This window comes from Lissotriton helveticus, chromosome 12 (assembly GCF_964261635.1).
Source record: "Lissotriton helveticus chromosome 12, aLisHel1.1, whole genome shotgun sequence".
NCBI classification, from domain to species: Eukaryota; Metazoa; Chordata; class Amphibia; order Caudata; family Salamandridae; genus Lissotriton; species Lissotriton helveticus.
In genome coordinates this window covers 581,335,256-581,362,240 of record NC_136073.1, presented here as the reverse complement: position 1 = coordinate 581,362,240, position 26,985 = coordinate 581,335,256, and the positions used below count along the sequence as shown (strand labels likewise).

Sequence of the window (26,985 nt, the reverse complement as noted above, 5' to 3'; positions counted from 1 at the left end):
ATTCTTTTGATCTCGGTTAGGGAATAGTAGTTTGTTTTGTTGAATATAAGGCAATTCATTTTTTCTGGCTCTAAATAAATCCACTTTAACAGAGTGACATGCTACACTCAGATGTGTAGCTTTTGGTATGATTGTCCTACTTTATGAGAATCTTCACAAATCACTCATTGGCATTATACAATGCAAGCTATTGTGCTAGGATGTATGCTCATAACTGGAGTACCTATAACAGTAGTACTTGATACTCCATTTGAAACTGTTTTAGACAAGAGCCATTGATTATGCTGCATTTTAATTTTTAAAGGTTCTCAGGGGTTACTTCTCTGACGCCTCGCAATCGATTTTGTAAGCACAACACTTAGTTTTGTGCTTACACAATTGCTCCGGAGCGATCAGTGGAATAGTGTATATTCTACTGGTTGTTCCATTCGCACAACACCTCTAACAAGGTCCAAGGCTGTCCATCAGCTCTTGAGGGGATGCGATTTTGTTGAAGACTGTGGTGTTCTATGTACAAGTAAGATCAGTGGTAATGGTACTGCCCAATATTTAAAGTGGTTCAACAACTTTCGTATGCATCTGTTTAATGATTTGAGTGTTTCTCGGTCTGTGGATGTGTGCAGATATTTTGATTCTAAGAGCAAAACATATCTGTTGGCAGCAATTGATAATTTTTGAAACCTGGTCCACTTAGCCACATATGATGGTTTAAAGCTGAACAAAATATGCACCAAAAATCCTGCGCTAAATAGAACGAGCCCTCCGACACATTGACTTAGTTGTCTTGAAGAATAGGTGGCACTTGATTAAGCATGGGCGGATTTTGCGAATTGGCAATCCGCGAAATTGCGTATTTACGGATTCGCAATCCGCAAAATCCGCAAACTCTCGCGAATTTTGCGGATTCCTTTTTTTGTGTGTTTGCAAGTGTTTCTGCCATTTCGCAAGGGTTTTTTACCAGTTCGCAAACGCGAACTTACTTGTCGGGTAGCAACGGTCGCGACCATGTTGTTTCTACGTCTGGTTCATCACAGCACCCTCTGTTTCACCACTGCCACCCTCTGTTTCACCCATGCCACCCTCTGGCTCACCCATGCCACCCTCTGGCTTATCCATGCCACCCTCTGTTTCATCACTGTAGATGATGGAGGGGAAGCACACCTGCCCTGCCTCAACTGACATGAATGAATTAGGGGCTGATTGATTAATGTGTCACTGAATTTGAACTTCCAGTCTGGCACCTGCTTCCTTATGTGTAATTGCTTTCTGTTGCAGTGTAATTTGTTTTAGCAGGACCTTTGTGGCATACTTGTAGCTATTATCTGAGCCTGCTGTGAGGGTCAGAGCAGGGTCATAGAATAGTTGCAAGTAGGCAACTGAACTCTGAAGGGGCCCCTCAGGAAGCACTACAGGGAATGGTTACTAATGATAAGATTGAACTTTTGCACCTGCTGAGTGCTTTCAGTTTTGCAAAAATCCAAATATCCAGCAGCATCCACAAAAAGTAATCCTTCCAGGTCAAGATCCAAATCAAAGTGACTAGCACATGAAGAAAGCACTGGGTGGAGCCTGCTGGACAGGAACAGGAAATTGGAGACTGTGGGGCACTTCCTTCCTCCCAACCCCCCCTCCAAAATGGACTCCTTGCAAAAAAAAGTGCAGGCAAATGTCAACCTGAGGAGTTATTCTGATAAAAATCATAATTTTCAAGGTTTATGCTGCCTGTTGGTGGATTTCTTGTGCGAAATTGCAAATTTTGCAATCTCGCAATTGCGAGATTGTCGCTTCCCGCCGCATCTACGTGTTCGCAAGAGTTTACTCCCGCGATGCGTGATCACGGGCCTTTATGATGTAGTCGCATTGCCAAACTCTCGCTGTGTATGGTGGCAAGCCGCGATGACGTCGACAAACTCCCGCGGGATCCCGCAGCAAGATCCAAAATGGCGCAGCACACGCAAACATGGAGAAAAACAACTCTGCAAACGCTGAATGACGGTAAGTGAACGCTGCGCGCCGCAAAATTGTATAGTATTCTAGTTGGCAAGTGCGACCAAGCAGAAAAATCCGCTTCGGGCGGATTTGCGAATTTTCGGCAAGTTCGCGAGAGTTTGCGGATTGGGAATTTGCCGAAAATCCGCAAAATCCGCGAGCGGAACGGATTTTACGCCCATGCTTACACTTGATCTTAGATTACCAGAAATAGAGGCAGCTGAAGTTCCACCACCGGAAACCTAGTGGTTCCTTGACTTCTAAGTGTGGTGGGGGAATCTTGGATTTGTTGAAACACTTGCTGATTTACACCAGGGCCTCTACTCTACAATCTCAATATGAAGTCCTACGTTTCTAATGGTGTGGTCATGTGTATCGCTCTCCTGAAGACAGGTAAACCACTGTTTGTGCAATATCCTTGTTGTTCAGATTTTGTATTGACAACATCTGTGTGTGATCAAAGGTAGCTTAGTCTATTAATGCTAGCTTTGATTGTGTAGTTTCTCTCTGCTTCATTACATGACTTGGAGTTGCCTTTGATGTACTAATAGTTCCATACCATAATTGCCATGTCTTAGTTTCAGGTCGTGAGGTCATGCACATGCACAGCTGTATAGTCTAATCAAAGCTTTGGGCTTGGGGAGTCTACCTGGCAGACAAATGCATTTTAGAGGACCTGTCTCCTAATGATCTAAGAAATATTGATTCTACCTGCTTCTGATAAATAAGGGCCAGATGTATGAAGGTTTGTGTTTTCCAACCCTACGAATCGGTAAATCAGAGGGGTTGTGAAGGCTAAACCCTTTATCTTGTATATTAAACACATAAAGCAATTTGCAAAACTATTTCCAAACCACTAAATGTGTTTAGAAATGTACATCAAATTGAAATTTGTTTTTGACATCCCCATACAGATTCGGTAACCTATGTATTAATGTTTTACAAGCGTAATCCAGTCACAAAACATTGAAGAAATACTGACTCCCACATTGGGGTGGTAGCACTCTCAGAAAAGGAAAGAATTCCCATTTGGACCTTTCCCCTTTGTGACTGCAAATAAAAGTTTGTTTGTTAGTATATCCAGAAAGCCACTGCCGACGTTTTTAAAAAACGTTAACATAATTTAAAGGTAATTACAGACTTGAGAGTCTGCTGACCCTAACAGGCCACCATCTCTGTGATGCTCTCCAACCCGAGTGATTTGCAATTAGCAACCAACCTCATGAATAATAATTTGGTAGATCTTACTATGACCCACTCCGATTCCTTATTTCACAAAATAAAACAGTGGTTGAAAAAAGTTGGTTCTCAATTTGACCCTTAATCCTTTGATCAATTGTGAGCCAGTAGATCTTTTATAGGACCCTGGGTAATGTTGTGCAATTTCTTAAGATTGAGGCAAAGTCCAACAACTTAATTTGGTAGACTCTGAAGTTTGAGTTCTTCATTCTTTGGAGAGTCAGCTTAGTTTAAGTTACAGCAGTCTGAACAATATCAGTGGAAATGTAGCCAAAACATTTGCAAAGGCCTAAATAGGAAAATAAAGGAGGGAACAGAATCTGAAAACAAAAAAATCAATGGCAGAAGTTGCAAATGACCTAGCAATGTTAACTAACGAGTAGAGCGAACAAAGTGCATGCCCACAGCTCAGGTGCTTTTAGACCAATTTCAGTGAAATGACTGCAAGAAAAAATTCCCATTGAATCGGTTATTGAAGGAAGGATGCTAATAAACTGAACTTTTATGGTATTGTGCAGGTAACTCCTAGGTATGTATGTTTTTGGACATGTTCTGCCATCAATCTAACCATTTTCTGGCCTGTGAACCTCATTCTTGGCTGGCATGAGTGATTCTCATCTCTTCTCCTACAGGACAAGGATAAGGCCATATTCAACATGCCGCCATCGTGGGTGGAACCAATTGAAGTGTCACCAAAAGGTACGCCTCACTACCATCCATAGCTCATCTCTTTCCTTTCTTCTTCTGTCTCTTTTCTCCAGTTTCTTGACCATTCCTTTTATTTCTTTTCTTGTCCTTCCTTTCTTGACGTCTGTATTTTCAAGATGGGTGTCCATTCCCTTTGTCTCTACACCCTGCTACTGCCAGCAGACATCAACTGTGATTCAGAACACCCAGTGCCCTCCACATTTTACAGTAATCCAAGCAGCTCAATTAATTTTGAAAGCTTCAAACTCTTTTGATGGCCTACTTTGGTAACCAAGACACAGCAAAGTAACAGTAATTGTAATTGATACTTTGATAGATTTTCAGATTATTGTAAACCAAAATTAGTCCATTCATCTCTCAGTACTACCTTTCCACTTCAGCTGTTGAATAGAAAACAGATAGTTTTCTTTAAATAACCCTTGATAGAGCACGCAGGTCACCTGACTAATTATTTTACCATATACATATCGGGCCCATAAAATTCAAATTACCATATTCATTAATCCAGCGACCTTACACACTACTACCAGTATCCCAGTTCCTTCCTATTTTATTTCCCGTGTACCCCGACTTACCAATCCACCGTTACGGGTACCTATTGATCACAATGGATCAGGGAGCCAGCTGTAAAGAAAGGCAGATACCAAAAATACCTTTTCTATAATTTGCACTCATGAAATAATCACAGACTCAGGAAGTTTTAACCACTTGGCTGCTAAGGTACTCCCTCTTCTTCCCATTGACTTTCCATTGAAATCAATGGAAAGTCCATGACGAGTTACCCTTGTCATTAGCGCTGAAGGGGTTAAAACCTTTATCTAAACTTCATCGGATTCTGATAGCATAAGATTTACAATAAGTAAGCAATCAATAACCAAGATTACAAAGAGCACGTATCCATAAAGGAAATAAATGAAACCAACCATTTATAAATCTAAAGGAAAGTAAGAACAGGGAACATACTAATATAGGTTTCAGAGTTTGACTCAGTATTTTGTCTAAAGGACGGGAAAAATAAGCAACATACTAGAATTTCACAGTGAAATATTTCCCCATAAAGAGGCACTATAAGTAAAGTACGAATGGACCATACTAATAAACCGGTGCAATTACTTGAATCGACTAAAGGATGGGTAAAGAAAAGGAGCATCTATATATCATGAACTGAAAAAGAATGTACTTAAAGGATGGGTAAGAAATGGAACATGCTAGAATAACAACAAATAATGTATGACTTGTTCATTTAGTGGTGCGAAAAGCATGGAAAATCAAAATATGTAAGAGTATGACTTTATTGAAGCAAAGAAAGGAAAAGTATAGAAGATGCAGAGTAGATTTTCAGCACAATATTTACCTAGTATGGTGTGAAGACCAACCCTGGCCACGGGTCAGTTAAGGACGGGAAGGACCCCAAGGGAAGACAGTCGCCAGTAGGCCAACAGGTGCAGAATGGACACCCCAGGACAGGACAGGAAAACCAAGGTTAGGATCAGGACGGGACCACCAAGGTAAGACCAGCACCCGCAGTTCGGAAGCAACGCCTGCGCTCCACCCTCTCTGCAGCTATCAGTCAAAACCCCGATTGGGTTCTCGAGTTCCGCAGCAAAGTGCTCCGCCAGCACTTAAGGTTTCCAAAACCCCGCTTGAGTCAATGGAAATTACGGACAGAGTGCTCCGCAGCAGTCTGTATCAGTCACCTATTGAGTGCGTTGGGTCAGTGACAGGTCAGCTATTCGGACAAGTCGGACAATTTCTCTAGCTAAACGTAGGCTAGTTATACTGTTTTCGGGTCAGTGTGCCACCCCCCAATTGTTGCAAGTGTAAGAATTCCCAATTTCGATTGGTCCACAAGTAGGCCAGGTTAACACACCAACCACATTTCACCTTTACAAGACTTCATTAGCATACTCTGGGACCGCCTATTGAATTTGGGGTTCCCATGACATGTTCTACAAAATACAATGGATTATATACAATTGTTGCATTTGCAGGACAGTTCAGCTTCGTTCTGCTGGGTCGCAGGTCACTTTCTCAGGAGCATCTTGGCTGTGGCTGCCAGCTGGCTGAGTTCCACTGGTACAAGGTTTTCTTCCCTCTGCCAGGGTGACATGCGCAGTAGGGACTTCTAAGATGGGGTTTGGACTCCCTCCCAGGCCCAAGGGTTACGATACATGAAAAGTAAGCGAAAACAAATTAACACACAGAAATAAATGAACACACTGTATACCATGAATAGCTACTTTATACCCCTTTATTTTAATATAACTATAGCGTTAGGGTGAGTGCATAACAAGTACCTTTGCGATAGCAGCTTTGCAAGCACGGAGCCTATGAGGCGACAAAGCGGCCATATTAGCAGTATTGCGCATGAGCAAACTTTTCCCACCAGAACTGCAAGTGCGTCACATCACATGACTATGACCGACGCATGCGCAGACTAATTTCCCGCCAAGCAGCGGCCATTTTAATAGCAAGCGTTATTACTGTTTAGTACACATAGGCAAGCGTCTCTGGGACACCCCTGTGTAGTGTAAAAGTGCAATATTAGTAAGACAAACATTTTGATTAGATTTATTAACACTATTCGAGGTTCATGAGTACAAGCAAGTCGCGTAACGTGCGAATCCTTGCTCCATCACCCTCACCCACCAGGGTTTCCCCCTGGTGGCATGCTTCATCATTGGGTTCTTCCCATTCCGCTGTGGAATGGTGCGACCTACGACCTACGGATTATGTGGGAGCACTTTTTGATGTATACTATGAAGGATGAAGAAACAAATAGTGTTTTTCCTTAAAACGTGGAAAAATTAAAAATGCCTGGCTAGTAGGAAAATAATTTTATTCATGTCTCTATCCAGTATGGGGAAAAATTGGGAAAAAAATAGAAACTCATGGACTTGTGTTCCTGAGTTTGTGCAGTCTACATGTTTCAAGCCCTACCCCCAGGGCTCTTCTTCAGGACCAAGGCATGCTCTACAACACCACTCCTGTAAATATTTAATTTTAAATGCACTGTACTCTAGGGAAAATCAAAAGAAATACATATACATAGAGTGCCGATTTGGTAATATGCCTGTAAGATGTGTTAAAAGCCAAAATAAGGCTTTCTATTCAACAACTGAAGTGGAAAAGTAGTCTTAAAAGACGGATGGGCTCATTTTGGTTTACAATATAACGAATAGGGGCCGAGTCACCTATCTTTTTTCCTCTACCTCCCCCTTTTTTTCGAGTAGGTTTTTCATATTAAACACTGCTATCAGGAACCTGCAATATCACCCACTCACAGGTATCTCTGCCTTGGAGTTTCTTTCACTCATCACATGTGCCCTGCAATACATAATTAGACTGAATCAACTGAACTAACTCCATTTGTAAGGAAAGATAGTGTCTGATATTATATCCTGGAATATTGCTGACCTGGCAAGTAAGTTCTCAGACCCCTCATGGTTATCTTTTATTAGGCAATTTAAAATCATCTGTCTACAAGAAACGTGGCTTGTGGATCAGAGCTTACTATTGGAAGGTTATAAGGCCATTTTTTCCCCGGCAATTCCCTCAGTAACAGGGAGATCAAAGGGAGGACTGGTTTCTTATATTTCGCTGACCCTAGAATGTTGTTTCCAATTATTAGCCACCACAGTAGTTTCACAGACGTTGGTTATGAGAAGAAGGGCCCATGTGCTGGGTTTAGTTAATTTCTATAATTCGGCTACTAATGAATAAGGGCATGACAATATCCAACAGCTGGGATCTCTACTACACCTGTTGGGTAACAAAGTTGGGACTAATATTTTAATTTTGGGAGACTTCAATACCCACCCTTGTGGAGATCCCAGGGTATCTTGCCTGAGAGAGTTGGGATGCTCACGGGTGGAAGGGATCCACTTTGAACATAGTACCCAAGGGGACAGTTTGAATACCATCATGCAGGAATTTAATTTGTTATCTGCCTGGATCCTAGTAGATGAATGCTGCTTTATGGAAGTGCCAACATTTAAGGGGAAAGGGCTGGGAACGATTATTGATTACATTATATTTTCATCCCCCCCTATATTACTTTTTTGATAATTTTGTAGTGATGGAGAATGTTCATAGTGATCACAACCCCCTCAGTATTTCATGCTCCAGTCCTGTCCTATTTGCTAAAAATGTTGTTGCACCAAATGGTGTTGCTCGACCCACAAGTGTAAATAGGCGACTACAATGGTCACAGATATCTCCGGAGGGTTTCTATGAAACTATCAAGGAGGTCTGTGAAGAGGACATAGCGTCTTGTAATTCTGCTGGGGCTACCCCGGATACTATCATGAGTGCTTTTGGAAATATTTCCTGTACAATAGGGGATCTGCTATCTGCCCCACAAAGCAAAAAGGGTAGCCCTAAACCAAGATGGTTTGATGCTGCATGCACACAGGCCTCTAACAACCTACATAGGGCCCTTAAAGGAACTCCTAGGAACCGCATCCTGTTAACGGATATGAGATCTGCCTATAAAAAAACACTGGCAAACAGGAAATCTAGTTTGAAAAAGATGGCCTGGATGGAGTTGATCGAAGCATCTACAATTAAAGATAGTGCTAGGTTCTGGGGCATAATTAATAAGCCAACAGTAGATAATGGGGATGTAAGCGCTCTGGGATCACATATCACAGAGGAGGAATGGGTCTCTTACTTTATAGCGATGTTTGAAGACCCGAATCCCCTTATTTGCTCCCACAACAATTCTGCTGGTGATCCAATTTTAGTATTCACACAGGGAGAGTTTGAAAGAGGTATTGTCGGCCTAACTTGGCACCAGGGCCAGAAGGAATACCCCCCGATTTATTCAAGTCAGACTCTGTTTTTTGGGCACCAATCTTAACCTCTGTACTTAATGCTGCGGCTATGGTGGGATGTCCTGGGTCCTGGACCTCTTCCACCATAGTTCCCATATTTAAGAAGGGAAGCCCGAGATAGCCCCCATTGCTACCGCCCGATCTCGTTACTTGATTCAGTGGTTAAGGTGGTGGGGCAGGTGCTCCTGGAGAGACTTACCACCTGGGCGGAGGATAATGATATTTTAGCAGACATTCAATATGGGTTCCGCCCGGGAAGGTCTACGGTAGCCCAGTGCCTTAACCTGACAATGGTTATTAGCAAATATACAATTGTACGGTCGGGAACCATCTACCTGGCCTTCATGGACTTGTCCTCAGCATTTGATTGTGTAAATTGGGAGAAGCTGTGGCAGTTCATGAGGGCCATGGGAGCTGACTGTAGCATTGTGAATTTCCGACAGGATTTACATCGTGAAACCATTGCTCAGGTGCGGTACTCTGAGAACATGGAGGTTTCCAGGTCGTTTGCTCTACGGAGGGGGGTACGACAAGGATGTATATTAGCACCCTTCCTGTTTAACCTTTATATCAATGATCTCGACAAGGTTTTATCAGCTGCAGCTGTTGACTGTCCATACATAGGGAGACGTCCACTTCCAATTCTTTTATATGAGGACGACGCGGTTCTTATTTCAAGCACTGCTAGGAATCTGCAGTCACTTTTGGAACTTTTCTCCACTTTTATTGGAGACCGGGATTTGACAGTCAATAATTCGAAATCATGCTCGAGGCGGAACAACGTGCGAATCCTGGGAATACCGGAATCGGAGGGCGAACGAGTGATGGACCTATATGTCGAAGAACTAATCAAGACCAGGCTACAGCCCAAAGGACTGTCACATTTTTTCTCAGTGGAGAGGGCACACAGGGTACCCGCTGCGCCACGGCCGGTGTTGGCCAGACTGTTCAATTTTAGGGATAGGGATGCCATACTTCAAGCAGCACGGACGTCACCGCCAATCAAGATACAGAACTCCACATTTGACTTCTTTCCGGACTACACAGCCGAAGTGGCCCGTCGTCTGAAAACCTTCGTAGAGGTCAAGAAAGCCTTACGAACAAGGGAGCCGCCTTACTCGATGTTGTTCCAGAGAGACTAAGAGTAGTTGCCAACCACAAAACATGGTTTTTCGACACGCCTGAGGCAGCACAAGATTGGCTGGAGGGTTGGCGTCAGGTGGGAGCGCCTCGTCGTACTGGCACAAGTCAGCGAGACCAACGGAGCGAGGTCCTCGCAGGATCACAGACGTCAAATAGAGAGACTCTGAGCAACCCGTCGGAGATAGGAGTGAGAGATGATGACCAACAGTCGGATTCCTGAAGGCCCGGCTAACACGGATGCAATAACGGTCGTATACTATGAGGGGCGTGCTGCCCTTGGAGTCAGACCAGGGAGAAGCTACAGAGGGCGGATGGGGCCGCTGCCACCATGGAACTCCTTACCCCCGCAAGCAAGTACAATGGGTTGGGACAGGGATAAGCACTCTGCTAAGTTGGGGAGGCGGGCGGTTTTATGTCCGTGGAGCAGGGAGGTGGGTTGGGGAGGGGGATTCAATTGTTATTGTTCAAGTTTTGCACGTTACGGCAGGATACGATGAGACATTCACACGCACCACTCAACAGGTGCACTTTTGATAGAGGCATGGCTGGGCACATTCAAATCACCTCATTATGGCGCAACACACGCAGTCTGCCGCCTGTAGTGGCATAATGCAACAGACCACGGTTCCTCCCCTAAAGATATTGACCTGGAACGTACGAGGGTTGGGAGACAAAATCAAGAGGGGACTGGTGCTGCAGGCTCTCAAGCGGCAAGGCCCAACATTGGTTTTACTACAAGAGACACATCTCACGGGGAGGGCGGGCCAAGCACTGGACCGACGAGGCTACAAGATGATAGCACACTCAGAGTTTACCACAGGCTCAAGGAGGACAGGTATTCTGATAAAGAAGACCTCCCCATTCATTCTTTTGCAGCACAAAGTAGATGATCAAGGACGTTTTGCAGCGATACATGGGCAGTGGGAGGGCCGGCTTCTAAACGTAGTATCAGTTTATATACCACCAGCGCTTCAAACAGTAGCCCTACCGACATTGGGAGAGTTTCTACTGAATCTCCAGGCGGGAGACACCATCATAGGGGGGGACTTCAACTTAGTGGTGGACCCAGTGTTAAATAAATTCCTGGTGCGGGCTCACGCATCCGGTCCTTCCAGTTTCCAGGGTTTCCTAGAAGCTTTGGGCCTGGCGGATATTTGGAGGCACAGACACCCCACCACGATGCAATACACTTACCACTCGGCAGTACACAATAGTTTGTCTAGAATAGACTATTTATTGATGCTTGGAAACGGTATGGACGATGTAGATACCATAGATATACTACCCAGGGGAATATCCGACCATTCTCCGATAGTATTGACACTCTCCAGCCAAGAGAAGACACGTAAGAGGATATATCCCATATATCCTAACTTTCTGAAGATCCCCACAATTAAGAAAGAACTCAAGAAAGCAACAAAATTTTATGTTGACGAAAATGAAACATCAGTGTCCTCTCCCTCGATTCTTTGGGAAGCATATAAGACGGTCCTACGAGGGCAGGCAATGGCTTCCATTACAGGGCACAAAAAGACACAACGAAGGGAACTCTCAGAGTTGGAGATGTCCTTGCATACAGCGAACATAGCCCATATGGCGGCTCCCACGGCAGAATCAGCACACACTTTGCAGCTATGCCAGCAGCAGTATAGAGAAGATCTCAGACTGCAGGTACTTGACAGTATCTCGGCTACAACCCATAGAGTCTATGATGTGGGAGATAAAGCCGGGAAAATGGTAGCCTGGTTAGATAAAAAAGGGAGGGAGCAATAGAGGCATACAGCAATTACACACTAGTGAGAGGCAAATCCAGACACACCCCGAGGAGATTGTCAACGCGTTGGCAGATCACTACGAGAGGGTATATACCCCGGACAGAGAGGTCACGGAGAGGACAGCCTTAGACTCCCTCAGTCACATTGTGACCCAGACACTTACACAGGCAGCAGTCAAGGATTTGGAAGCAGACCTCACTATCGATGAAATACAACTGGCGATACATGCAATACAATTCGGGAAAGCCTTGGGCCCCAATGGGATCCCCATAGAGTGGTACAAACTCATGTCTGATACACTTAGCCCACCACTGCTAGCTATGTACACGGAGAGCCTAACAAACGCTGAACTCCCGCTGGATCAACGGACAGCGACGATAGTGGCGATTCCAAAACCCGGTAAGCCACCGACAGACTGCGCATCTTGCCGCCCAATCTCCCTTCTCAATGCAGAAGCAAAAATCCTTGCGAAGCTTTTAGCCACTAGATTTATGGTCCATCTCCCAATACTGATACACCCTGATCAATCGGGTTTTATGCCGCATAGGAGCACCGCTTTCAATCTCAGACGTGTACATGGGGTGTTAGCGCGAGCTCCGTTGTTATTAGGACCGGCTGTGATCTTTTCACTGGATGCCAGAATGGCGTTCGACATGGTGGAGTGGGGACACCTCTTCGCAGTCCTGTCACACATGGGATTTGGCGCCAAGTTCATAGCTTGGATACGCCTTCTGTACGCCAACCTGGTCGCCCACATTGCAGCCAATGGCCACACCTCACGTACAATCCAGCTGACAAGAGGGACCCGGCAGGGCTGTCCCCTTTCACCCTTATTATTTGCTCTAGTCTTGGAACCACTGGTGACGCGGATTAGAACAACGCCATTGTTGAAAGGGATTAGCTGGAAGGAAGGATGGGAGGATCATGTGTCGCTTTACGCTGACGATATGTTGGTGTATTTGACAGATCCGGAAAGAAGTATACCAGCACTCCCCACACTCTGTGATGCTTACGGGAAAACGTCTGGATACACTCTGAATTGGCTGAAATCCGTGTTGTACGTTCTGAAGGGACCACCCTCCCTCGCTCACGGTAGACTGCCCGCTTGTGCTAGCCACGGCCTCATTCAAATACCTTGGAATATATATCACCGACAACCAGACGTAATTCTTTGAAAACAATTTGAAACCACCCCTGGACCGGCTGCGAACTGATGTGAGGCATTGGGCGTTATTGCCATTAACGCTCCCCGGTAGAGCAGCGCTCTACAAGATGATGGCTCTCCCAAGATTTCTTTACGCCCTAGAGAACACCCCCTACCCGGTTTTGCCGCGGTACTTTCAGCAGGTAACAGCGTTGGTGTCCAATCTACTGTGGGGTAACCGACCGGCACGCATTGCCCATATCAAACTGAACAGAAGTTGGTACGAGGGGGGATTGCATTACCGAACCTACAACTGTACTATTGGGCTGCCCAGCTCAAAATTATCAACCAGTGGATTCATATGCCTCGGGAGGACCCAGCCTACAGGGCTGACAGGACACAACTAGGCACAGATAGCATGCTCTCAGTGCTCTACAACAGAGGCCAAGTGGCGAAATTGATGGGACCTGCGAGGCATACGGCCACGATATGGCACACAGCACAGGCAAAATTGGGCTGGAAGGGAACAATCACTAAGCTCACCCCACTCTGGGACACCAAGGCATTGGGGCAACTGAGAAGAAGTATGGGGTTTACGCAATGGGATAGTATAGGAATATCCACGGTGGGAGACTTATGGGACAAGGGGGCAGTAATCCCGTTCACCCTGCTCCAGCAACAATATGATCTGGGACCGAACGAAACTTATAGGTACGTGCAAATCAGGCACGCATTGCTACAGGCAATCCCGATAGACACCGAAGTCCCGGAATCTTCTCCGTTAGAAGATAGGTTACTCACTGACTACATGCAACATAGTAATATGTAAACAACAAGGACCCCCTGTTTAAAATTTGATAATCTCTGGAACAGGGAAAATAATCATATGTGTAATATCATTTCAAGATTATTAAACATGGGAGAAGCTAATTTATCGAACACCAAAACAACACAAATGTTAAAAATGATATTCTTTTTAATGATATTCCTTTTAAAAGCATATTGTAGCTATACAAATTTAAAAAAAGGGTTTTAGACAAAGCAGACAATTGTTACAATACTAAAAATAATTTATACAAAGAAATATAAACATATCAAAAAAAGAATGTCAATCAAAAATGTCTCAAAGTTCATACAAATTAATACAATCAGAAAAAGTGAGGGGGAAAAAAATTAAAAAGTGGCAATTAATGCTTTCTCGACGCGCGTTTCGGCGTTTAAACCAACGCCTTCATCAGGAGCCACATAAACAATTCTGAAATACATAAATAAATTAACGTAAGAAACACATAAACATTCAATTGTTTATAAAAACACCATACTTGCAAAAATATTAAAAAATGTTTTCGTGTTCGACATTTAATATAAATTTTTTTAAAAACATTCAAGTCTCCCAACTAGTATCAGCATTTAGTATTTACTAAACACGTTACAAGATTTACATATACATATTCGAGCAGTTGCCATATATTATCTTTGTAGACCAAGGGATTCATAATATCGCCAGGGCTAGGGATAGGCGCCTTCGATATAGGGTATATATAACATGAATGGTTGTCCTAACAGTCAATTATATTAATATACTGGATAATCAAGGATAATCTACCTTCCAACTAGTAGTTCTAAAATAAAAACACAACCATAATGTCAAAGATCCAGCAAGTAATACAGAACCTATAAACATTGAATCGCTATTTCCTGATTTCAGCAATTCTTCTATAATGAACGTTAGATATACTCACCTAACATTTTAAAAGATATTACTCGAACATCAACGTTCTGGTTACTAGATACCGGCTTCCAGAACAAGCATCAAGACTTACAAGTTATATGTGATTAGCGATATATCCTAAATGAGGAAAAACAATAACTGTCAATATCTATTTTAATTCTCGTTTGACTATCCAATAAAGGACAACATATAATATTGCCAATGAAGGCAAAATGCTTACCAAACGATAAACATGAAGAATCCTGTAGCCGCGTGATGTGCAGCCAACCCGGATTAAAACACGCTTTCCGTCTTGTTTAAAAACCTATTTGGTTGTTTGTTTTCTTTTTCAGCGAACCTACAGATATCAAGCACAAGCCCCAAGACAGGGAGGTGGAAGAATACTTATTATAAAATTCGAAACGTATAACCTAAACTACTGATATATAGTTTATAACGCAAGGAGCAGTGACACTTACTAATTAGAAATGCACACGGCAATTGTATTCTCCACCCGCACGATAAACATTCATGTCAGGGGCCGCAAAAGTTCGTCAGGTCTGAGAAGCCTAATCAATATCCTGCGTCACGTTCTGAACGAATCTATATTCAGAGAAATATTAATATACAGCCAATAATTATCTAAACTTCAGTAAACTGTTAAGATTAACGTCCAAATTACTTGGTTGTGAGCCAAGATTATTCTATACTAAATGCTCTCCGAACCCGTTCCTTACCGATGAGAAATTAGATAGCAGGGCTGTGGTCGGCGTTGTAGATGGAAACAGCCGAAGAGGCAGGTTGGCGTTCTGTGACCGTTAGGAAGGTATCAACAGCGATAACAGATGACTTCCTTTAAAACTACTCAATAATTGGTCACATGGTTACCAGCCTAGGAATCTTAAAGCGCCAGTGCCTAAAACTTGACGATTCCAAAGAAAATCGTAATTAAGCGGAGTGGTTATTATTATCAATATATATAAACACTTTTTAAACTACAATTAGTAAAATTATGTAAAATATTAAACTCAGACCACCACTACACAAATAGCAATAGTGATGATGATAAAGAAAAATACAATAAAATACTATGAGGTTATATAGACCTCCATGTCAGTTTTAGATTATTGCTATCCACAAAAGCTATCGGAAAACTATATAATATCTGGCTCATAATCAAAAGATCTAAGATCACATCTAAGATCGCATAAAACCCCTAACCAGTAAGGAGCAATCTGATATACATAGCTAAAGCGGGGAGGCAAGATATAAAATACCACTAATAATGCGATAAGTTAATTAAAATATCGCATTCTCCCACGGAATATCATTATTTAATCCCTTCTTAAAGGTGTTAAGAACAAAAATCCAGTAGACTTCCCTTTTCTTTCTGATGGCGCATCCCCCTTTACCATCCGGAGTTCTTATTTTCTCAAGGATGCGCCATTGGAAGTCCTCTGGACTATGATTCTTTTCCAAAAAATGTTTCACTAAAGGTGCTGTCAGTTTTTTTGTCTTAATGGCTGATCTATGTTCAGTTAAACGTATCTGGATTGGCCTACAGTTTTCTCCAACATAACCAAGGCCACATATACAAGAAATGAAATAAACCACGTTTGCCGTTTTACAATTCCAGATATCATTGGCCTTAGTGGCAAAGCCATTATGTACAAATTCAGCACCTCCGATGATATTGTTACACGATTTGCATGAGGAACACTTAATTGTTCCTCGTATCGGAACATTATTCAGTAAGGATCTTTGACTGAGATTATTCTTCGTCTGTGTTGTTCCAAATCTGGAGTGTACAATTTTATCCTTTAGGTTTTTATTCCTTTTGTGTGCAAACATTGGCTTAACAAGGATATTCTCTGAATTGGGGTTACAGTTTAAAATATGCCAACTGGCATTAATAATCTGTCTCACACGCTCGTTCATGGTAGAATGGGTGGTAACGCAAACAAGTTGATCTTTAGACGGCATGGCTTTGGGTGTCAATAAGGCCTCGCGGTCGTAAAAGCGTGCCCTCTTATACGAGCTTCTCACGAGCCTATGTGGATATCCACGTTCCAAAAACTTTTTTCTCATTATGGTAGCCTGCCTATCATAATCAGCGAGATTCGTACAATTTCTGCGCACCCTGAGAAATTGAGAAAAAGGAATACTTTCACGCTGGCTCTTTGGATGGAAACTACTAAAATGAAGTACGGTGTTACGTGCCGTAGGTTTTGTAAACAAATCTACTTCTAGCTTAGAGTCATTTTCTCTTATTAGCAAATCAAGAAATTCTACCTGATCAGTACTATACTGAGCGGTGAATTTTAGATTTTCATCGGTTAAGTTAATCCATTCCAAGAATTCCAGCAAGGAATCTTTCCCATTGGTCCAGATAAAAAAAGATGTCATCTATATATCTGGACCAATGGGAAACAGATTCAAAGAAGGGTGCCAATTCATTGTAGATGAACCTATCCTCAAAAGCGGACATATATATGTTCGCTATTGAGGGGGCCACCGAAGCGCCCATACTCACTCCTCTGCGTTGGCGATAAAGCAAATCTCCAAATTCAATTGTATTGTCTGTCAAGACAATTAAAAGACAATCAATAAGGAATGTTTTGGGACAGACTATATTGTGCCTATCGATAAACAAGTCTGTTTTTCTAATTGCTTCATCCAAAGGGATATTACTATAGAGAGACTCAATGTCCATAATGAGCATTATGTCTCTGTTTGGCATGAATATCAGATTTTCAACTTTATTGATCATATGTCCAGAATCTCTAACATATGATCAAATTTTTGGTATGAAAGGTCTTAAAAAATGGTCAATAAACTTTGACAGGGGTTCCGTTGGAGTTCCAATCGTGGATACAATGGGTCAATAAGGGGGATTTTCTGCATTCTTATGTATCTTCGGTAAACCGTAGATACACGCTGTTTTATTTTTGCTTACATTCAAGAACTCATGTTCTTTTACGCTAATATCTCCATTGTTAAGAGCTTCATTTGTTAGGTGTCTAATCTTTTTTATGATGTTATTTATGGGATTAGACCTGATCTTTAGATAGTGTGGAGTTATCGTCTAGCATAGCAATCATGTTGCTTTCATATTTATTTGAGTCAAGCACTACGATACCCCCTCCTTTATCACACCCTTTGATAACCAACTTGTGTTTTCAGATAGTCCTTTCAAAGCTAATGATTCATCCTTGCTTAAGTTGTATAATGGCTTAGGAATAAATCGAAGCGTCCTGTCGAGTTTCTGTAGAACCACTAATTCAAAAGCGGCCACTTCTGGACCTAACTGTTCTAGACCTGGGCTAAACGTAGATGGTAATGACAATATCTGTTGGGATGTTTGATCATTGTTTGTCTCTTCTTGAGCTTGGAAACACTTTTTTAGCCTAATCTTCCTAAAGAAGGAGATGATGTCCCTGTATAGTTCAAAGGTATTCACAGGGGCATGTGGCACAAATGAGAGACCCTTAGATAAGAGAGCTTCACTGGGAATGTCAAGTTGAACAGATGACAAATTAAAGATAGGAATTATATTCCTTGACCCCAGTATTGCCTGTTCCGGGTCTCCCTTATGAATTGGGGCTCTTGTTGCTGATGTTGATGCTGATGATGTTGATGCTGCATCTGATGTGGCTGAGTCGTCTGAAAATTGCCTCTGTTCTGTCCCTGAAATCTTACTCTTGGACGGCCTCGACGAGGCCCCCTGTTCGATAAAAAAGGACGCTGTTGTGGACCTAATGTTGTATAAGATTGGAAACCTCCATCCGGTTCATAATAATTATTACTTGAACCCTCACCTTCAGAGTCTGATGTATCGGTGAAATTGTTCACTCTCTGTGGGACACTTCTAGAGTCATCTATATAGTGGTTCTGCTTATAGAATTCTTTGCCTAGAAACGGATAAGCTATTTCTTCCGTATAGAATCTCTTATCTTTATTAAGTTTATCTAATTTCCGTTTATTTAGGTAGGTGGCAAAGGATTCTAGTTCCCTATTATATTCCTCTATTCTCTATTTTGCTTCATCTACCCCACTCAATTGTCTCAGCTTCTCTTCAAGTTCCTCGATTTCAATTTTTATTGTTGCTGCCAATTCTTTAGATGTTTCCACGATTAATAACATCAAATCGCGGGAACATCTATTGGCTATTAAACTCCATTTCTCTAAAAAAGGTCTATGGTGCACAAAGAGGCCAGGTACATTTCGTACACGTAGACCAACTGGGATAATGCCCGTTTTCAAATAGGATATCATGAACTCACCATGGGCTTCCATCCTGATGAGTTTCTTTTTAAGATCTAAGAGCTTCCTACCTTCATCATTACCTCTGATATTTACATTGGTGTTGCTAGAGATGACTGAAGTACCAACTAAAGTCGCAAATTCTTCATCAGAGAAGCCGAAGGTTTTGAGCTGGGCCATCACTAATAGAAGAAAAAGGACAAGGCAAATTAAAAAAAGGGATAAGGGAGGGGGGGGGGTTTGGAGACAAAAAGGGTAATTTGGATTAAAAATAGGGGCAGGAGGGAAAATGGAAAAACGACAAAATTATCAACAAAGATAGCAACTGCTCAAATATTTGACAATAATAATCAATAAACAATTACAAAGCAAGGCCCTGCACAGACAAGCTGTGGGAAATATAGTGTAAACAACAAGGACCCCCTGTTTAAAATTTGATAATCTCTGGAACAGGTAAAATAATCATATGTGTAATATCATTTCTCGATTATTAAACATGGGAGAAGCTAATTTATCGAACACCAAAACAACACAAATGTTAAAAATTATATTCTTTTTAATGATATTCCTTTTAAAAGCATATTGTAGCTATACAAATTTAAAAAAAAGGTTTTAGACAAAGCAGACAATTGTTACAATACTAAAAATAATTTATACAAAGAAATATAAACATATCAATAAAGAATGTCAATCAAAAATGTCTCAAAGTTCATACAAAAATGTAAAAAAATGTTTTTGTGTCGAACACGAAAACATTTTTTAATGTTTTTGCAAGTATGGTGTTTTTATAAACAATTGAATGTTTATGTGTTTCTTACGTTAATTTATTTATGTATTTCAGAATTGTTTATGTGGCTCCTGATGAAGGCGTTGGTTTAAACGCCGAAACTCGCGTCGAGAAAGCATTAATTGCCACTTTTTAATTTTTTTCCCCCTCACTTTTTCTGATTGTATTAATTTGTATGCACCCTATACAGATGTTTGATTGTATAGATTGTTGTAACGGTGCTAAATGATATTTTCTGTGCAATGTATTTGTAATACAGAAAAACGCTTGTTTTTGCCTTCAAACCTTTCCTATCTTCACTAACGGTAATCACCCCGCGAGTGTTGGGCACAGGCTTGTGTACCACACAGGGGTTCTGTGGAAGGTATTCTTGTTCTACTTTTGTAATCATTGTTTATTCAGTAAACTTGAAGGACCTCTGTCCGGCTGGACAAGTCTTTCCAAAATATAGGTCTGATTTCGTCTATATTTATTGTTTGATAATTCTTTCATGCACAGGACCATTGTTGTTTCAAAAAAAAAAAATATCTACTGGGGGGCCTCATGAATTATGATCGCTATCTGTTGACCAGGTTTCGTTTAGATCTATTTCATCTCCTGCTTGCTGTACCAAGGCGGTACAAAAGGGGGTGGTGATGGACGGAGCATCTGAACCAATCAAACACTCACACCCAGTCAACAGATCTGGGTTTGATCCATCACCGTTCTTAAACCCACTCTGCCACCCCAGTTCAGACATGGCCAAATGCAAATTTGTCTGACCCTGTGCCTCATGGGAACAGTCCAGCCCGAACTGCCAAGCCATGCCTTCCCTGGACCGGAAACAAGCTTCCTAGGACCAGTTTCTGGCATTACAGCCGTCTTCAGCCAGGCTTGCTTGAATCCAGTGGCAAAGTGAGCAAGGGACTCACGTCTGAGCATAACCTGCCAATTTATGGCAAACAAAGCGGTACAAAAGGGGGTGGTGATGGACGGAGCATCTGAACCAATCAAACACTCACACCCAGTCAACAGATCTGGGTTTGATCCATCACCGTAGGAAGCTTAATTCCGGTCCAGGGAAGGCATGGCTTGGCAGTTCGGGCTGGACTGTTCCCATGAGGCACAGGGTCAGACTGATTTGCATATGGCCATGTCTGAACTGGGGTGGCAGAGTGGGCTAAAGAACGGTGATGGATCAAACCCAGATCTGTTGACTGGGTGTGAGTGTTTGATTGATTCAGATGCTCCGTCCATCACCACCCCCTTTTGTACCGTGCTGTACCAAGGGGCTGCAGGAAAGGCCAACATTTAGCACCCTGTGGTTGCGACGAGATGTCCCCACAGGATATTTTACATTTTATGTTTCTATGTAAGTTTTATGATGTCCCCCGAAAATATTTTTTAATTCCTGTTTTAAAAAAAATGAATTTTATACAGGCTCGGCCAGCTCTCCTGTTTCTGCAACTATTGAGGGAAGATTGTATCCCTTTTATTGTCGGTTTTTTAAAGTCTGCAATCAAGTCTAGGGCCAGTTTTGATTAATTATTTGTTATATTTATGTCTTGATTTTAAATTTATAAACAAGAAATGCGAGTACAATCTTTATGTATTAGGGCTGCTAACGATTATATGTTCTCTGTTTTTTTATATGATGTATTAATGACTAAATCTGTACTGCAGGGCTGTGTTTTAGTATACTTTTATGTTTTTTAATTGTGAAAAACCGAATAAAGTTTATATTGAATTGAATTGGATTGATAGTGTCTTATGGCAAAAGTACTCTGAAGATTCACCCAAGGAAAAAAGGCAAATCTTGATAAAGATTGAAACTAATGAAATGCTGATCACTAACCAGATCATAAGCATAGAATGTGGCTGATTCATGCACATATGGTTATTGCCATGGCATATATACTGTGCACAAAACAATAGCAGAGCCCAGCACAGTCAAACGAGTAGGATTGCTACTGAGGCCAGTGGGGCCATCAGCTGTATTAGCAACACAAAATTCAACAAAAGCAGCAGTGGAGAAATAAGTATCACCAGTGGAAGACTAAAAGGAGGAGAGGATTCCTGCTGCAATCATCCTCAGCAGAAAGACTACTTCAGACATCTAAACATTCGCATCCCTAATTCATCCTCACCATTACCCACTCTGGTTGTATGGAGCATTATTGATTACATGTTAAAAGTGCCATAGTTAGTAGGATGCAGGAGCAGTGCTTTAAAAATCCTTACACAGTGTTCTGCAGGTTGTTAAGAACCTATCTAACATTCCTACTGAAAGTGTTTTCAGATGTTCAAATCTGAACTCTAGCTCCGTACATTTCTTTTACAAAATACTTCCTATCCAGCAAAAAATTCTATTGGTGCCCTAGATGTGCCCTAGATGTGAAATGGACTCTTCGACTGCAACTGAGCAAAACAAAAGAGACCAGAGTAGGTCTTTCTGGCAATTATGTGAACAGGGTTTGGCAAATTTGAAGCATCCCAAAGCCATTAGATCATATTTTGTAGCATCAATTGATACAAAAAGGTAAACACGTTTGTTTCAGGAATACCCATGGCACATCCTGCTAGAAGGAATTTGTCTACTATTGTCCACACAAGCAATATACTTATGGCTGAAATTTGCAGAGCAGCGACCTGGAGATCAGTACACACATTTACAAAGAACAATCCTGGTTCTCCATCATGGAAACCATTGGGAAAACTGTGAGGTCATCTTCAAATATTATTAACGCCTTATACTAGCCTCAGCCTCGAGTAACTGAGTTTCTAGTGATAAATCTATATTTTCCAGCAAAGCCTGGTCAACCTAGTGTATTAAAAGAAATGTGTGTTTTTCCTCTGTGTAAAGCTGTCCTGCCTATCTGCCTAATTACTTCCTCTTTTCGATTTGAAAAAAGAAAAGGGTCATAGGAGGATAAACTTACTTTGTTGATATTCGAGTTAAATGTATGCTGCTAAACAAAAAGAAAAGAAAATGTACCTATGATGGACTTATATTTTTAAAAAGATGCTTTTCCTGGTAAAGTCGAATGGGATCAGAGGAAGAGCCGATTGATTATCCTTGACTTCAGCTCAGATGCCCATGATGGTCACTTTTCCCTTCTTGCAATAAATGAAGCATGAAGAATCAGTTCTATTCATTCATTCCCTTCTGATCATTATTGTGCTTCATTTCAATAAGTTAAGGTATCCCTGATCAGCAATACTTGTCAAAGATGGTATCATATTGGTACCAAAGCCTGTAGGAAGTCTGATACTTTCTTTTATCAAGCCTCTTGCTTCCATTTGGTAAGGAATCTCTCTAGCTTGGAATTAGATAGACATACTTCTGTTTGGTCGGAGTTCGGATCCTTCCACAATACCCACTAGCAATTCTTGACTGTGATGCAGAATGATTTTGAGGTTACAATATGGAGACCACCCCTTTCTGGTAAATTTGTGCAGCACATCATTTTGTGCTTCTTTTCAGTGAAAGATTACCTCAAATTTAAACTTTTGTGTCTCGTAGCATGCGAAAAGTAGAGTGTTTGGCATCATGCACGTTTCTCTTGTGTGCATATACACAGATGCTATATGCCCGGATGTGCATACATTTGCCAGTATTTCGTATTATGAATTCTTGCAGCATATATGATAATTAATTATGCAATGGACTGCTTCAGAACCCTTTCAGCTTAGGACGGGTGTTTTCTTCACCATACACCCTTGGAGGAACTTCTTAGGTGTGTATCCAAGGACGGAAATGAAACTATTGCACTACCTGTAAGGTGGTATTGACAAATTACAATGCATAAACAGGCCATCTTCTTTGGACAGCAAAAAAATGTTGTTGATGTACTGTGGTACTGTTGACTTTGGTGTTCGTGATGGTTGAGGTAGGTTGCCGGGAGGGGTGCAGGTAGGGGGAAGCAGAGAGAACTGGAATGTAGTAGCTCAACAGCCACTCAACCGAGCCTGGTCTATCGCAGTCAGTGAATATTCACGGTGCGATGATCTGCAGGATTTATCATAACTGCATTAAAGATGGGTCTCTCTTATTTCTCTTGCGCCAAAATGTACCAGTGCACATTCTTTAAAGGACATTTTTTTACTGGAGAAGTGTGGCTCAATGGTTAGAGCGGCAGACCCTGATGCAGAAGTCTAGCCCGGGACCAGGGTTCAATTCCCCGCCTCGGCGGGTCTTGGGCTCAAAATTCCACGGACCTGAGAATTCTCGCCTCGGTGCCTATTCCAATCATGGAGTCCCACTCTGCAACTCTGGGCAATAGCTTGCTTAATCTCCACAACAGCCCCCACAACGCTAAAGATGCCTGGCCTCCACCTTGGGGGTGCCCAGGAGTGGACACCTCACAGGGAAAGCCAGGACGGGTTCCACAGCGGTATTCGTACAAGCGCCTTGAGACCCTTGCGGGTGAGTAGTGCGCTATACAAGTATCAATTTACTACAGCATTATAAATAAGTTTTAAAGAGAATTAAACCACACAACATATATCTTATAATTAATGTTAAGGAGCGCCAGTGGACGGTAGGTGCCCAAGACGGTAGGGTCTCTGTCCGGTTAGGCAGATATGAGCAGGGCCTTGCATAAGGAGCTAGGAATGGAGGAGGCCAAGAGGAACCCAATGTAAAGTGTGAGCAGTTGGGGGGACAATACCAGGGCAAATACTTTGTAGTATTCAGCTGGAAAGCCTTCTGGCCACCGGGTTTTTCCCGTGGCTAGAGTTCTGATGGCTTCACGGACCTCGAATAGTGGGAGGTGTTCCTCTAGCTCCGTGCACTGCTTTGGAGTTACGGTGGGTAAGCGAATTGTTGAATAGAAATCTGCCAGACGGTCCGGGTTAGTGCAAGTGACCGACTCGTATAATAATTTATAGCGCCTAACCTTACTGAACACCCAACCCATGCTATTCAACTTTTAACTCTTGCTTTCTTTCTCCCCTGCAGAATTCGAAACCAGGAGTCCAGAGGGGAAAAAGGTGATTCAGTATAAGAAGTCCAAACTTGAGAAGTGGGCACCGTACTTGCTGGAGGATGGGCTGGTGTCACGCCATACTGTCTATTACGACAATGAGTGTAAGATGGTGGAATCTGGGGCTGGCAGATAAATTCAATTATATGGTAAATTCAGTTGTTGGTGGCCTCACCCACAAAGACCAAGAGAAATTTGCCTTCAGTCAGCATTATGTTGTGAACAGAAGGGGACCGATCCACAAAGTTACGTTTAAAATGTTGTACCTTACTTATATTGTTAATTAGATTTACACATATGTGTAATTTGCAATTGTTTGCTAATTCCTTTGCAATTCTGTAGGACTCGTCCGTAATGTAAGCATAGCATACATAATGTAAATTAAGAATGGGAACAGGGGGCCCGATTCACAGAACTAACTTACGACAAAATCCTAAATTTACTACTTATGGTATTCACAGAATACACTTACGATTGTCCTAAGATACGTAACAACAACATAAGAGTGATTAATGGTGCAAACAAAAATAAATTTCAACTTTGCAACCATCTGTACAAAGACACAAAATAACAGAAGACACAGAAAGGTGTAATCAGGTGAAAAATAAAAAAACTTTTTTTCTTAAAAGAACCCTCACTCACCAACATAGTTGGTGACATGCTTCATCATTGGGTTCCCACTGGGGAGACCGTATGTTCCCCCAGTGTGCTGCAACGCCTGATTTACAGCGGAGCTGGGTTTTTTCATGAAAGAGTGGTGAGATAGTGCACAAAGTGTAGTGTATGTAGTTTAAAAGATAACCAACTGTACCCCATACTGACTTTAATAAAGGGCCAGCCGGCATCAATAAAAACAAGTGAAATGGACACTTGGTGGTTAATAAACTTGAACCACTGTGTCCTAAAATGTGGAGGTCGACATGTTTCTGCTGTTGTTTGCCTATTCAGCTCAGCATTCCTCAGGACCAAAGAGTATCCCCCGGTGGTGTACACACGCTAAGGCGTACCCTATCCGTGGGGATATGTGTGTTTAAAAAAGACTCACGGTTTTACCCGTGTGGGCTCTCCCAGAATTCTCAAGGGCCCGCAATTCTCAGGAGTAGTCAAATTTGCTACATGGGCTCCGGCGGCAGGGGAAACCTTCACGCCGTCCCTAACTTGCAAGACGGCGACTCCCCACAGACAACCTAGTCCATGTCACATCCACGGCCCGAATTACCTGTCCTAATATTACGTCCGCACCCGGGCCGGAATTTCTGCACCCGGAGTGTAAGCTCCACACCCGGAGCGGAATTTTCACCATCTCGCGGGAATCTCCGTTTTCAGGTGGAATACCCACAATGCATCAGATATAGTCAATTAACGCTAGATTGTGGGTATTCCGGCCCGGAAGTGGAGATACCGGCCCGATGGTGGAAATTCTGCTCCAGGTGTGGAGCTTCCACTCCGGGTGCGGAGCTTCCACTCCGGGTGCGGAAATTCCGGCCCGAGTGCGGACGTAAACTTAGGACAGTGCTAAGTGCATTCTGTGAATACCATGAGTAGTAAGTTTAGGATTTTGTAGTAAGCTAGTTCTGTGAATCGGGCCCATTTTTCACAGGAGATGCAGTGTATGAAAGCAAGAAGATTCCACCACATTGATCTGTGTCTTGAAGGAATTCTATATAAAATGAATATTTGTAAGAAAAAGTGCATATGGTGAATTTCTGAGGGGGTTATTCACATATGCTTGTATGTTCTCAGACCTAAACTGGATTTTGGCGTTTGGTAGTTCGTGGATCTTGGCCACCACTCAGCCAGCCTCCTCCACCCTCCCTCCAAACATAACTCCACAGAAGTGCAGTACTCCCAGGCAATTTACCACAAATGCATCAGCACCTGCAGCATCTGAACCCCCAAGAATGCCAAGCACTACTAAACCAGTGAAGTGTCCAGATACACTGATAGGAAAATAATTCCTGCACCCCAAACTCCCCGCATCTCACTTGAGTCATGCCATACTCCTAATTAATTGTTTATTTTGGATTAAAAATTCATAAAAGATACAAAAAGATAAAATGGCATTTCATAGATATACAACTAAAAAAATCCATATGTCTTCTCATAAAACACTTCAAATATTTAACATGGTCAATTATATCCCAGTCAAATTATACACAGAAGTTCAAGTGTTGGATTCCACAGGTTAACATTCCAAACAGTCTAATCTAACGGCTTCTTTCAAAATATATTGCACTATATGAATCCTATACCTATTACAATATCCACCTTGGAAACCTGAGTTGTCTTTTAAAGCTCTATCCGCTGGTTCCGAATTATCCATACTGCGTGTAAATATTTCCCTAAACTAATAACAATCACCACCCATGTATCTGTTTTTAATATCCCAAGTGCTGGACCCAGTGACCTTATATCTAGTAATCTACA

At 42.2% G+C, this 26,985-nt stretch overlaps 1 protein-coding gene across 3 annotated transcripts in view; it reads left to right on the top strand.

Annotated features, from left to right (window-relative positions):
• Positions 1 to 26,985, top strand: part of DRC7 (dynein regulatory complex subunit 7) — a 323,191-nt gene that overhangs the window by 120,526 nt on the left and 175,680 nt on the right. For all 3 annotated transcript variants that reach the window (XM_078669530.1, XM_078669529.1, XM_078669531.1), the window contains exons 9-10: positions 3,861 to 3,927; positions 24,534 to 24,662. In XM_078669530.1, coding sequence (XP_078525656.1) covers positions 3,861 to 3,927; positions 24,534 to 24,662 — 196 coding nt within the window. The remainder of the gene's footprint in view (positions 1 to 3,860; positions 3,928 to 24,533; positions 24,663 to 26,985) is intronic.